This window comes from Sebastes umbrosus, chromosome 23 (assembly GCF_015220745.1).
Source record: "Sebastes umbrosus isolate fSebUmb1 chromosome 23, fSebUmb1.pri, whole genome shotgun sequence".
Lineage (NCBI taxonomy): Eukaryota > Metazoa > Chordata > Actinopteri > Perciformes > Sebastidae > Sebastes > Sebastes umbrosus.
In genome coordinates this window covers 4778599-4791236 of record NC_051291.1, presented here as the reverse complement: position 1 = coordinate 4791236, position 12638 = coordinate 4778599, and the positions used below count along the sequence as shown (strand labels likewise).

The window sequence follows — 12638 nt, the reverse complement described above, 5'->3', positions numbered from 1 at the left end:
TCAATACGGTCGATTAACATCAAGTTCAGCAACTTAATGTGAAACGCTGCTGCACCGTTTCTGTGCCGTTCACATTTAGGTTTACCTTTTTTTTTTAATCTCTTTCTTTCATTAACATCCACACAAATCAATATTCAACACAATCTTGCCCTCTTTTTCTCTCTCTCTCTCCGCCGCCTCTAGCCTGCAGCTCGGAGCCAGAGAACGTTCAGGCCGACGCCCAGAACGACACGACCATCGTGGTGACGTGGGAGCGCCCCCGCGCGGTTTACGACACGACCATCGACTGGTACACCGTCACCTACCAGAGGATGCAGGGCCGAGACCAGAGCAAGCAGGAGTACAGGACGGACGGGGACCAGGACGTGGTACGAATTCACATCTTTCACCTTTAAATACTTAAGACGATGTCATTTTAACGAATGTCTCGCACCATTATCTACAGTCATAGGTAGAAATTACAGTCATCCTTTTTCTCCTGCAGCAAATATTACAACATAATTTATTGGAATCCTATCAACCGTCCATCCGCTCTCTATCTGTCACTCTCACATTGCGACTGCTGCTGGGATCTGGGTTGATCAAAGTGATTGATTGACTGGTTAGTGACAATCAATCTTGACCTCTTAACGGGTCACTGAGCATCCCTTTATGTGACCGGCACCATCTGTGTATCTATATGTAGCTCTGTGTGAGTCCGTGTGTGTGCATGTGCTCGTATATAGGCTCTCCAGGAGTCGTCAATATTCAGACCAACCTCATACAACACAAATGAACTGAAGATGTAAACCTCCACCTTTATTTTGCATGCCTTATATGTGCAGGAAAACATGTCATTAAAAACCCACGAGGGGCATCATTTGTTATTTTGAGATTTGCAAACACTGGTAACAATAACTACTAGATTATGACTTGATTACCGTCAACAGAGATGCACTCAAGTCTGCATTATAAAAACTAGATTACAAGGTGGCTTTCACACAATCCTTATTGGTATATATGCTACTTGAAATATTATTCTCATTAAAGTCAGGGTTGGTAATCTTGAGAAACTAGCAAGAGTACACAAGATTTTTAAAATTATCCAATCGAAAAAAACAGCCCAGCGTTGCCAACTATTTTCCAATGAAGTAGCTAGCAGCACCAGCTCCAAAAGTCCATAAATCTAGCGGGAAAGTTATGAAGTTGGCAACACTGACAATCCGTTCCTTCAAGCCTCCCTCCAAAGTCACTCCACCAAAACCATCCCCATCTTGGTTTTTGGCTGTTGCCATCTTGGTTTTTGCAGCCAGAAGTGACACGAGAGGGTGGAGCTAAATACAACTGGAGGCTGAATAAGACATTTTAAAGGCAACCAAAATGTTCATGAACTGAAAACACACTGTGAAAGGGTTAAAGTTCAAATCATTTGATTTATTGATGTAATGAGAATTTCAACAAATATAACAAGAAATGCATTTGAACATTACCAACCCTATCTTTAAGATACTGTAAATGTTAAATACAGCATGGTTAGCAGTGTTTTCTTTCCCCCAAACCTTCAATTACTTGTGTTGAAGAGACTTAAAAAAATGTGACATATTTGGAGTCTAAAAGGAAACAAGTCATCATTAGTATTGAAAGTGGACGGACATTTCACAGCAGAGATATTTAAATCTGTGATTCCAACCAGGGGCTTTTACCCCAGGGGGGTTATTTCTGTAGTTACCAGGGGAGATAGAGAGTAACTCAGCTAATAAAAAAAACATAGAAATTATGATTAATTTAAGAACGACATCTACATATTTGCAATTTGGAGGAAAATAAACAACACAATGTGGGATTACCACTGATGATAAACCGACTGCACCCCCCTCAGAGGCAGTTGTAACACCTTAACACCACCTGCTGTGATTGAGAGTGCATGAAAACTAATTAACAAGCAAGCAGAGAAATGGATGTAGATAGTTAAAAGTGCTATAGCACCGGTTGAAACGCCGAGTCCTGCCTCTCCAAGTGGCAGTATGAATCCAAATTTGACCAAACCTAAGCATCATCAATTCCAGGATCATGATGGCAACAATAGTCTCTGTTTTTATTTAATTAATAGTGTGAACATGCAGTTCAAAACTCCCCTATGTGACTCTACAGGGCGCCATCATCCCCAGCCTGCTGGCCAACAGCAGCTACGTGGTTCAGGTGGTCGCTGTTTGCACCAACGGACTCCGAGGACGATGGAGTGACCAGATTATAGTGGACATGCCGTTAGAAGACCCTGGTACAAACACACACACACAAACAAACTCCCACAAAACTGTTCTATTTACTACAATTTGTAAGTAAGTCTTTATTTCTTTCCACTCTCTAGAAAGTGATTCAGACCCCGACGCCGCCACAAAGGAAGTGGAAGGCAACAGGGAGGTAGGAGCAGTGTGTAATATCCGTGGTTTCACCTGACACCACTCTGCATGTTGCCATTCATTTGGCTGAATTACTTTGCGGTGCTGAAGTTTGCCCTGCATTCAGTCATTTCAGTGAACCTGATTATTATGCAAACGAGTGTAATTATGTCAGTAGAGGCTTGGCATTCAGTACTTGGAGAGCAGTACAAAAGGTTATACAGGACTTTCCAGCGTGTTTAGTAGAAAAAGAAAAAAGACTGTAATGCTACCATGTTTTTCTCACTGAGAGAACCGGTACAGCCTGGGCTCTTCAACACTGCATTAAAGGTGCAATGTGTAACACGCAGCATAGACTGTATATAAGAAGTGGACATAGTCACAATGACGTCACCCAATGGTTTGTTGAGTGCCGTTTTGAAGCCTCGAGTTCGGCATTTTGGCCGTCACCACCTTGGTTTTTAGCCATCGCCGTCATGGTTTTTGTCCGTTGCCATCTTGGTTTTTGGCCGTTGCCATTTTGTTTTTTGACCATTGCCATCTCGGTTTTTGTCCGTCGCCATCTTGGTTTTTGACCATTGCCATCTTGGTTTTTGGCAGTCGCCATCTTGGTTTTTGACCATCGCCATCTTGGTTTTTGGCAGTCGCCATCTCGGTTTTTGTCCGTCGCCATCTTGGTTTTTGTCCGTCGCCATCTTGGTTTTTGACCATTGCCATCTTGGATTTTGGCTGTCACCAGTTTGGTTTTTGGCTGTTGTCGTCTTGGTTTTCGGCCGTCGCCATCTCGGTTTTTGTCCGTCGCCATCTTGGTTTTTGACCATTGCCATCTTGGTTTTTGACCATTGCCATCTTGGTTTTTGGCCGTCGCCATCTTGGTTTTTGACCATTGCCATCTTGGATTTTGGCTGTCACCAGTTTGGTTTTTGGCCGTCGCCATCTTGTTTTTTTGCAGCCAGAAGTAACATGAGAGGATGGAGCTAAATCCTTAATCCTAAATTCTCATGTTTATATTCATTCATGTGGTGTTTAATAAAACCAAACATCTTGTGAAACGGCTCCAGACAGTAGTGCTTTTCCCTCGCGTCAGGTCTCATCTAGAGCCAAATCAGAGAAGCCAGAGAACCAGAATCAGCTGGATCTGTCTCCAGAGGACCACAGCCCCGTGGAGGAGATCCCAGTGGAGCAGACCAGAGTTTACCAGAACCTCCCGGTCCAGATCAGCGCCCGCCCGACCCCAAAGCCTTCCTCCGAGTCCGCTGTTCTGCAGAAAACCCGACTCAACCAGAACGTGAAAAAGAAACCGAGCCGGAACAGGTCTAGTCCCGACGACATGGATCAGAACTGGATCTACGAGGACAGCGATCCAACACACGGGCCGCACATTAACGCGGGTTTTGACGGCAACGGTGCAATATGGATAACTGAGGTGACTGAGCAGCCGGGCTTCCTGTTTCCAGCTGCTAGGGCGACCACACCGCCGACGGTTCGCCGACAAATCACAGAAGAGGGCTCGTTGTCGGTGTTGCCACATCAGGTAGTTCACTCAACGCCATCATCGCCTGTGATTAATATAATATTAATGTTGAAACAAACAGCTAGAGTTGCTTGTAGTGTTTTTTTCCCCACATTTTATTAACCTTGTCCAAAGATTTGTCTCCTGTTCTTCTAGTTTTCTCATCTAAGAAACCCGATGTTTCTGTGTACTTGCAGTCAGGGGATCATGGTCCAGCAGATCAAGCCGGAGAAAGCGGCCTCCCCTCTCCGCAGTCGGACCTCTACACCCCTCCTGTGGAGGACATCCAAGTCACAGATATCTTCTATGAAGACACAGTCAACAACTCTCCTCTAGAATCCACCACCTCTGCAGAAACTGTGTCTGCTGCTGCTGCTGTGTTGCCAGGTCTGTTTTTATTATTCACCAAAATCTTCTCTGGTTGGTGATTGGAGCAGTGCCAATGAGGAGAGTAAGCTTATTCATATTAGAAAAAGAACCAGCAGAAGATTTCTCTTCCACTGATTCTGCTCAGATTAACACCGACATGTTTAGATTGTGTGCTTGATTTTAAATTGAGAATGCGTCTCCACGTGCGTCTCGGTCTGTGATCGGATCTCACTTTCCCGCTCTATATGTAAATAAACACGTAACGTACATCATTTCCATTTGCAAAGACAAAAATGCGTTGTTATTGTTTTTAACCTGCGGGAGGCAGCAGTAGTAATATCCTACATATTCGTCAATTCGGGTACATTTTATGAATGCATTGAAGGCATGAAAGTTATTGTACCGCCGACAGTGCCGCCTTTGCCAGGCAACGGCGGGGAACAGAGCTTCAGACAGCCAGGGATGAGAGCGAGCGGGCCGGTGTCAGATCTGTGCAGAGCGCCGGAAAAAAAAAACACAGACACATCACCGACAAGCTCTGAAGCTATAGAACTACAGATATATTGAGTTGCCTCATGATGCAGTGTATGTGTTTAGGTCTTTTATTTTGAAAGGTAAAAATGGAATGATTGAATCTGTTATACGTTGCTGTTGACAATGTAGGAGTAATAAAGTGTTTGCCGTTATTTCATTTCCTTCATAAAGTATAGGCGCAACTTAACCCTCGGCTACACAAGCTGTTGTACGCACACTGACACACGTCAGTGGAGTAGGCGGTCCTTAATGTGGCCCAGGACACATTGGTGCACACACTGCTAAAAGAATGTGGTCCAACAAACGAACGCATTTCTTTGTTTTCCCAAAATAAACTAAAAAAAGACTCTTTATCTGTGAGTGATTTGTTTCTTCTGTGTCATGTCAAGACATGGCCTGACACGGCACACGTCATTTCATCACTATGTACATTCTGTCCCACAGGTGATAAAGTGGACAAAGCCTCCCCGCCGTCCTCTGAAGACGGCGGCGTCCCCGTGAGCAGACCTCTACCGGAGACCATCGCCTCGGTTTCCTCCACCCCGTCGCCCCTCTGGATCACGGCGAGGGAGGCGACCGCCAGCAACACGCTGGCTGAGTCGGTCTACAAATCCTTCACCACCTCCTCTCTTCTCAGGGTGCTGATGCACACAACCCAGCCCATGTTTAACGGTAAGATGAGGACGCCCTCCCTAGAAATATATAGTATATACTTTAAAAAAAATGTTATTCCTATTAAAAATGAATTTATGATATGAGGGATTTTACACAACAGCAGCAATATAAATATTGTTTTGTGGTGGCTAGACAGCTGGACTTAATTGCGGTGGATGATTGCCTCTCTCCTCTAATAATCCACTACTGCTCGGCTAATCACTGCTCTGTGATCTTGGTGGCATGTTGTGGATAATGCTGGTGGTGCTGGTGGTGGTCGAAAATGATAAGCTGGTGTTGATGATGATTAGAATGATAATCAGCGACTCTCTCAACTGGTTCAGGAATGAAATATGCTTCGTCAAATCTCTCTGCTTGTTACTTGACTCCACATGTGGTCCTCGTCCACTCAGATTCTGGTGATTAGCGTCTACTTTTGGGACTCCTCTTCTGGGTCTGCACTCTTTTCTGTTGCTCAACGACGCACTCTGGTGGTTGTTTTCTTTCTTCTTCTTCTGTCCTCACAGAACGCAGGGTTTATCTCATCTTGAGGGTCTTCACCAAGTTGATTTATGACATCTCTTCATTCAGGATTCAATAAATAACTTGGCTCTCTTCTTGAGTACGATGTGGAAGTCGACCTTTGCTGAGTCCAGACTCTCCATCTTTCCTGGCATGATGAACACATTTTTGAAAGGACACATTTCAATACTAGCGTCCTGGAAGTTTGTTTCAGACTTTTACTTTGGGCTTTTCTTGCAGCAGATACACCCACGTTCAAGGTTGAGGACTCAACAAGCTCTCGTAGCACTTCTAGTGGAGTGATCGTCAACCCTGCAAATCCCTCGGCCTCTGTCCCAGAAGGGGGATCTGCCGAAGGAGATTCATTCACGCCTCAATCACTCAGCCCTTTTAATGAACTCGTCGGCAGTCCTTCTCCTGCCCTCCCTGAAGATAACGGGAGCGGCATCATCTTTCATCGTCGCGACAACTCCTTCGAGGAGCTCTCTATTGTCCGTCTACAAATGGATTCAAAGCAGATTTCTACCACTTTGGATCTCTTAATCACTGAGGAGGACCCCCTTTCTCTGCTGCCCGATCATAACTTGAGTACCATCAACATATCAAAAATAAACACGGTTGAAATAGATAAAACAAATTATCCTAATCAAACTGACGGTAGGATTCAAGACGGCGTGATCGTCAATGACGAGGAAGCCGGGACGAACTCCTCATCTATCACGCCGTTCTTTGATCCTAAAGGTTTGACGTCGTCCCTTCCTTATGATTCAGAGGAATCCTGGCCAGCGGAGGGAAGCGGATCAGGTTCTGGCCTTTATAGCAACAAGCTCAATCAGGAATTTGATGGAGTCACCACAGTCAAGACTGACCTTTCTACTTCAGCTATCAGCTTCAAGGTGGATGATACTGAGAAGAAGAGTATAGAGGATAGTGAAACAGGAAGTGAAACAAGTAGCGAGAAAGAAATGGAGGAGAATGAAAGTGAGCTAAGTGGTGAGGAAGAAGAAAAGGTAGAAGGGGTAAAGATAATATACACTGAGACCGGCAGTGGGAGTGAAATTGAGAGAGTTTTCAGCTGGCCTGAGGACGTCAGTGGCTCTGGAGACGGTGGTGGAGAGGGAAAAGAAAAGAAAGTCAGCGATGATGAAGAAGGTGTCAGAGTCGTAGGTGAAAAGCAAAGTGGTGACAAAGGTGATGGAAGTGAAGACAGCGATGGAGAAGTTGTACCTGGAGGAGCAGCACTGTTTGACAATAGTGAAGAAAATGATGATGGTGGTGGACAAGATGAAGAGGGTCGAAACACCGCCGGGGCTAACTCTACGCCGGAGGACAACAAAGAGGGAGACGGTGATGGAGAAATAAATGGAGGTCTGGAGAACGAGGAGCAGATGGAAGGAGGTGGTAACAGTGAGGATGGTAATGCAGCTGTAATTGGAGAGAGTTTCTCAAGTGAGGATGGGTTTTTGTTGTTTGATGCTGCAACGAGCCGCCCACTGGGGCATCTGGTCCCTCTGCTCAGACTGACAGATGGCAACGAGGCCCTGGAGGACCAAACGGAAGGTAAATGCTCTCTCTGCTTCTCTGTAACAGAATGAGAAAACGGCAGTTTAGTTCTTCCCTCTCTCAAACATCTGTCCATTCACAGAAGTGCTAACTTACAAAGCTTGAGTTAGGAGGCGCTCTTTGTTTTGTTCCAGGGCTGTTGTTCCAAGACATGATCTCTGTCTCTCACCCACCACACCCCACCCTTCTTCATCTCTCTCTAGAGGGCAGCAACAGCAGCCACGAGTCTCGGGTGGGACTGGTCGGAGGCGTAGAGAGGGAGAAGAGGACCGTCGTTCCTCTGGCTGTCGTCTCCACTCTCACCATCCTCTGTCTGCTGGTACTGGTGGGCATCCTCGTCTACTGGAGGTACACACACACACACACACACACACACACACACACACACACACAAGATCAATATCTGCCTGAAGCAATTTCACCTGTTCACTTCACTTTCATTCTGATTTATTTGTGTCACAGAAACTGTTTCCAGGCGGCTAATTTCTACCCAGATGACACGGCGTCGCCTAAAGTCATATCAGCTCCGTCTACACCCCTGCTGCTGGCCACAGGTAACACGCACAGACACACACACAAACTTTATTACACTGTCATTGTGGCATTGAACTCTACAGAGCCACAATGTTAAGCATGCAGTTCACTCTTTCGTTGCAGACGGTCACGAGCCGCTGACAGTGAAGCAGTTTGTGAAGCATGTCATGGAGCTGCACACCACCAACACTTTCTCCAAGGAGTTTGAGGTGTGTGGAGTATTCATTATTAGAGTATTTGAGTTAAACTATATGTCTTATTCACAAGGGGAACATAAACAGCCACAAGATATTTTGAAAATCAGTAAAAGATAGTAGATAAATATACTTCGGGGAGATTTCCTGAGATTGTGCTTACAAAGTTTTAACCAGCTTAAAATAAATAAATAAATAAATGTGTTTAAGTAGACAGTATCTCATCTGTCACAGCTCCTTAATGCTCTTCCATATCTCTATTAACATCATGTTCTTTAGGGATATCATTTAGCGAGGTGATGATGTGTGACTTCCATGTACAACATGTTGCGCAACGGTATGCAGGAAGGCAACTAACCTAGACTGTATATAAAGATGGACGACGTGCTCTCCAAAAGGGAAGCCAAAACATCTGGATCGACACACATCAAACTGAAGACAGGACTTCAGATTCAATAGGCAGGTTTAGATTAAAAACGTCCTGTCGCAAGCTTTCAGGCTGGTAAAATCTCCATCTGAGCTCATAATGAATGAGAAACAAGGTTTTTAGAAATGTCTCCTGTGGACATCTTAGAACAGCTTGTGGATGAGTTTCAACAGAAGGCACATCTGCATGACATTCGTCTCCTGTTTCCTAGCATGAACCTCCTGAGTAACACACACAGATAGGATTCATTCAAGTATACTCCTCCCATGTTATCGTCAGTGTGCTTTCCCCCCATTTTGTTAGTCTTTCTGCCTTTGCTATAGCTGCAGTAACAACCTGCATCAGTCTAAAAACAGAGAGGCTAAATTGAAGGAGAACAAACACACCGAGCCTTTTTTGGTATTTGCATTAATATTTTATAGAGTAACAGGCCATGGTTGGCCTCAGTTGGGAATATGCATTTCCCACTTAGCGCCGCCTTTCTGTGTGTATCTGAACCTCATATTCCTGTACCTGCACTGACTCCCTGTCTGTCTGTCTGTCTGTCTGTCTGTCATCTTGTCCCCCCCCCTTCCCACTCTCCTTTCACCACCTCCACCACCATCGTCGTGCTTTCTGCATCCTCACCACCCCTCCATTAGATTGTCAAAGAATCCTACGAGGTAAGACACCTACAGTACAGTATCACCCCTCGCCGGTTACAGAGGCGTGGTTCTTCTTTTCCTTTCTTTACAACTCGGGAACATTTGAGCTTCGTTTCAAATGAAATCTCCCTGTCGACAAACCAGTCAGCTTGTAGACTGCAGATTCTGTATTTTTAAATGTGATATTGAATGTATTTTTTTGCCAATAATTGATAGGTATTTGGATATTAATGTGTCTTTAAGGTACATTTTGAACAGATACAAAAATGTGCGATTAATCGCGATTAAATATCTGAATCAATTGACAGCCCTAATAATAAAAATAATAATGAAATAGAAATTAAAAATCCTAACATCTTTATTGAATATGAGGCTTTAGTACAGGTCACATACAGCAGCATCAGTGTCCTTCATCATGCCTTATTCTCCTGTATGTGAAGCCTTAGTTAGCACATGTGAACCAGGGATTAATGTAACCTTAATATGTGCTATTCTTTCTCTCACAAAATCCTTATGTTTTCCTCCTGACACAAATTTTCTTAAATCTAGTTACAACTTCATGAACACATGCTTGTGTCTTTGTTGTTTTGTCTTCATTGTAGACACTGGACTATTGTATTGTAACACTATAAACAGCTTATAGACTAACAGAATATAAAAAATATAGCAAAAACCTACTTGTCCAGAAGAAAAACAGCCACATTTCACATTCACTTCAGTGCTCGTCGTGCTAATTATCATTTAAAGCCTCCTCTGAGCGACTAATCTTATTATTAAAGTCTTATTTGTCTTGTCATATTGTTTTCCAGGAGGTGCAGGCGTGCACGGTGGACATGGGCATCACCACAGACAGCTCTAATCACCCCGACAACAAAAGCAAGAACAGATACATAAACATACTGGCCTGTACGTCACTGTTCACTATGATCACTGTTCACTATGATCACTTCTCACTATGATCACTATTCACTATGATCACTGTTCAACGTTCAATGTATGATTGTGAAAGCCAGCAGTTGCTGAATTAACCCTTTCCTCTCCCAGATGACCACAGTAGAGTCAAACTCTCCAGCAGTTTGGACAGAGATGGGAGATGTGGAGACTACATCAACGCTAACTTTGTAGACGTAAGTATGTTTTTTAATCTATTACTGTACAGTCTCTATTGTACATCCCCACGGGAGTGTTGTCTTGACTACGTAGCGGTTTTCCTTCTGCAGGGTTATGAGCGGACGAGGGCGTATGTCGCTGCTCAGGGGCCTCTCAGAGCGGGCAGGGAGGACTTCTGGAGGATGATCTGGCAGCAGAACGTCGGCGTCATCGTCATGATCACCAACCTCAAGGAGAAAGGACGGGTAGGAGGTCGCTCTACTCCTTCGACCACCAGTCTGACACAACAAACACACACATCTGGCAATTTCAGCATCTGTCTTTCTTTTCATCATCACATGTAGAGGTCAAGCTTGAGTTTTCCAATCCTGTGCTGCTTATAGAGATTGGAAATGGTGTTTTGTTTTAATTGCAACAAGTTCATTTTGATGCCTTCTAATTTTTATCTAAAACAAGATGCTGAAATGTACCTTAAAGTGAATGTTATCTAGAATAAAGTCTGTGATCTGTCAGTGGCAATAAGCCACTTTGGTCACTTGGAGGCAGCAGTCTTTATCTCCGTCATCTTTCTACAGACTAAATGTGACCAGTACTGGCCGGAGGAGAACCAGGAAGAGTACGGCCCCTACCAGGTGACCCTGAAAAGCAGAAAGACCCTCGCGTACTACACACTGCGCACGTTCACTGTCAGAGACAGTACAAATAAGGTACGTCTCACACGTGCACACATACGCCAACATACAACGCTGACTGCAGCGACAATTATTATTAATGTTATATTTGTAATAACCGTCTTTACAGGCTTCTCAGAGGAGAGTTGAACACACCGTCCTCCATTACCACTACACCCAGTGGCCGGACATGGGCGTCCCAGAATACACTCTGCCTGTCCTGTCCTTCATCAGAGCGTCTTCCCGAGCACGGACGCAGGAGATGGGACCCGTACTGGTACACTGCAGGTAAACCGTGTGTGGGATAGATTACAGAAGAGAGCTTCTACTTCATCTGAATCTATGTATCTGACGTGATGTGATGTGTGTCACAGTGCCGGCGTAGGAAGGACAGGAACCTACATAGTGATCGACAGCATGCTGCAGCAGATCCAGGATCAGGGCACGGTGAACGTTCTTGGTTTCCTAAAGCACGTCCGGACGCAGAGGAACTTCCTGGTTCAGACGGAGGTGAGCGAACACAAGGACACACACTCAGCAACGTCCATCCAGTCAACCCTCACTGAGAGAACGAACTGTCTCTTTGTCTGTCCTGCAGGAGCAGTACGTCTTCATCCACGACACTCTGGTGGAGGCCATCTTGAGCCGCGGCACCTCGGTGACCTCTGACCTCCTCCACAATTATGTGTCTGACCTCCTGACCCCTGGAGTGTCAGGCAGGACGCGCATGGACAAACAGTTCAAGGTACAGCATGTTGCCTTTTCCTTCCATGTTTTATAAACCTCTATTTTGTACTCTCCTTTTACATTTTTTGATCATATTATCGTGCAAGTGTTCACGCTGAATGTTGCAAATGTCTTTTTGTTGTGTTTCAGTTGATCAGTCAGCGTCAGGCGAAGCACGCCGACTACAGCACCGCCCTGAGAGACGGCAACGCTGAGAGGAACAGAGCCAGAGCTCTGATGCCCGGTAAGCAGCGGGCATCAGACATTTCATCCACAGCCATGTTGAAAAAAAGACACACGATCACACCCTTAATTCATTGGCAGAGTGGCGTATCGACACTGGGAACGTCAGGAGCGCGTGGCGGCTGCGTGATTCACGCGTTGGGTGTTCAGACCAGCTGCCGGTCAGCTGCGTTTCTGCTGCTGCAGCTGCTACTGTCAGCCCTTTCTTTCTGCATAGAGTTTACCTTTCATAATGGCCATTTCTTTTAATTATAAATGTAATTTTTGTAAATAATAGTAATAATCCACCATTAAAACCCGGTACTTTATTCATTCATGGAGCTCTGCAAGTCACTGCATGTTCTACAACACTGCCCTGCAAATATTTCAAAATAAAAGCCTCATGATAACAAATGAAGGAATTCTGTCCACAGAAGAAATGCTTGAGGGCTTTTATTTTGAAATGAAAGCAGGAAGTGTCATTACTTTTTTCATCTCCGTAACATATTCTACAGATACAGACATTGAAACTGTAGTAATGTTGCTGATATGATGTTAATATAAAGTCATTAGATCA

General features: G+C 44.7%; 1 protein-coding gene across 3 annotated transcripts in view; it reads left to right on the top strand.

Moving 5' to 3' along the window:
* ptprz1b (protein tyrosine phosphatase receptor type Z1b) overlaps positions 1–12638 on the top strand; it is a 69537-nt gene that overhangs the window by 54429 nt on the left and 2470 nt on the right. The window contains exons 9-27 of one of the 3 annotated variants that reach the window (XM_037760116.1): positions 184–368; positions 2131–2257; positions 2348–2400; positions 3466–3912; positions 4089–4278; positions 5239–5466; positions 6211–7530; positions 7737–7881; positions 7996–8087; positions 8191–8276; positions 9330–9350; positions 10142–10238; positions 10377–10459; positions 10553–10687; positions 11018–11149; positions 11244–11401; positions 11488–11623; positions 11712–11858; positions 11990–12083. In XM_037760116.1, the coding sequence (XP_037616044.1) occupies positions 184–368; positions 2131–2257; positions 2348–2400; positions 3466–3912; positions 4089–4278; positions 5239–5466; positions 6211–7530; positions 7737–7881; positions 7996–8087; positions 8191–8276; positions 9330–9350; positions 10142–10238; positions 10377–10459; positions 10553–10687; positions 11018–11149; positions 11244–11401; positions 11488–11623; positions 11712–11858; positions 11990–12083 (3876 nt within the window). The remainder of the gene's footprint in view (positions 1–183; positions 369–2130; positions 2258–2347; positions 2401–3465; positions 3913–4088; positions 4279–5238; positions 5467–6210; positions 7531–7736; positions 7882–7995; positions 8088–8190; positions 8277–9329; positions 9351–10141; positions 10239–10376; positions 10460–10552; positions 10688–11017; positions 11150–11243; positions 11402–11487; positions 11624–11711; positions 11859–11989; positions 12084–12638) is intronic. The other 2 variants (XM_037760117.1, XM_037760118.1) reach the window with 2 other exon arrangements.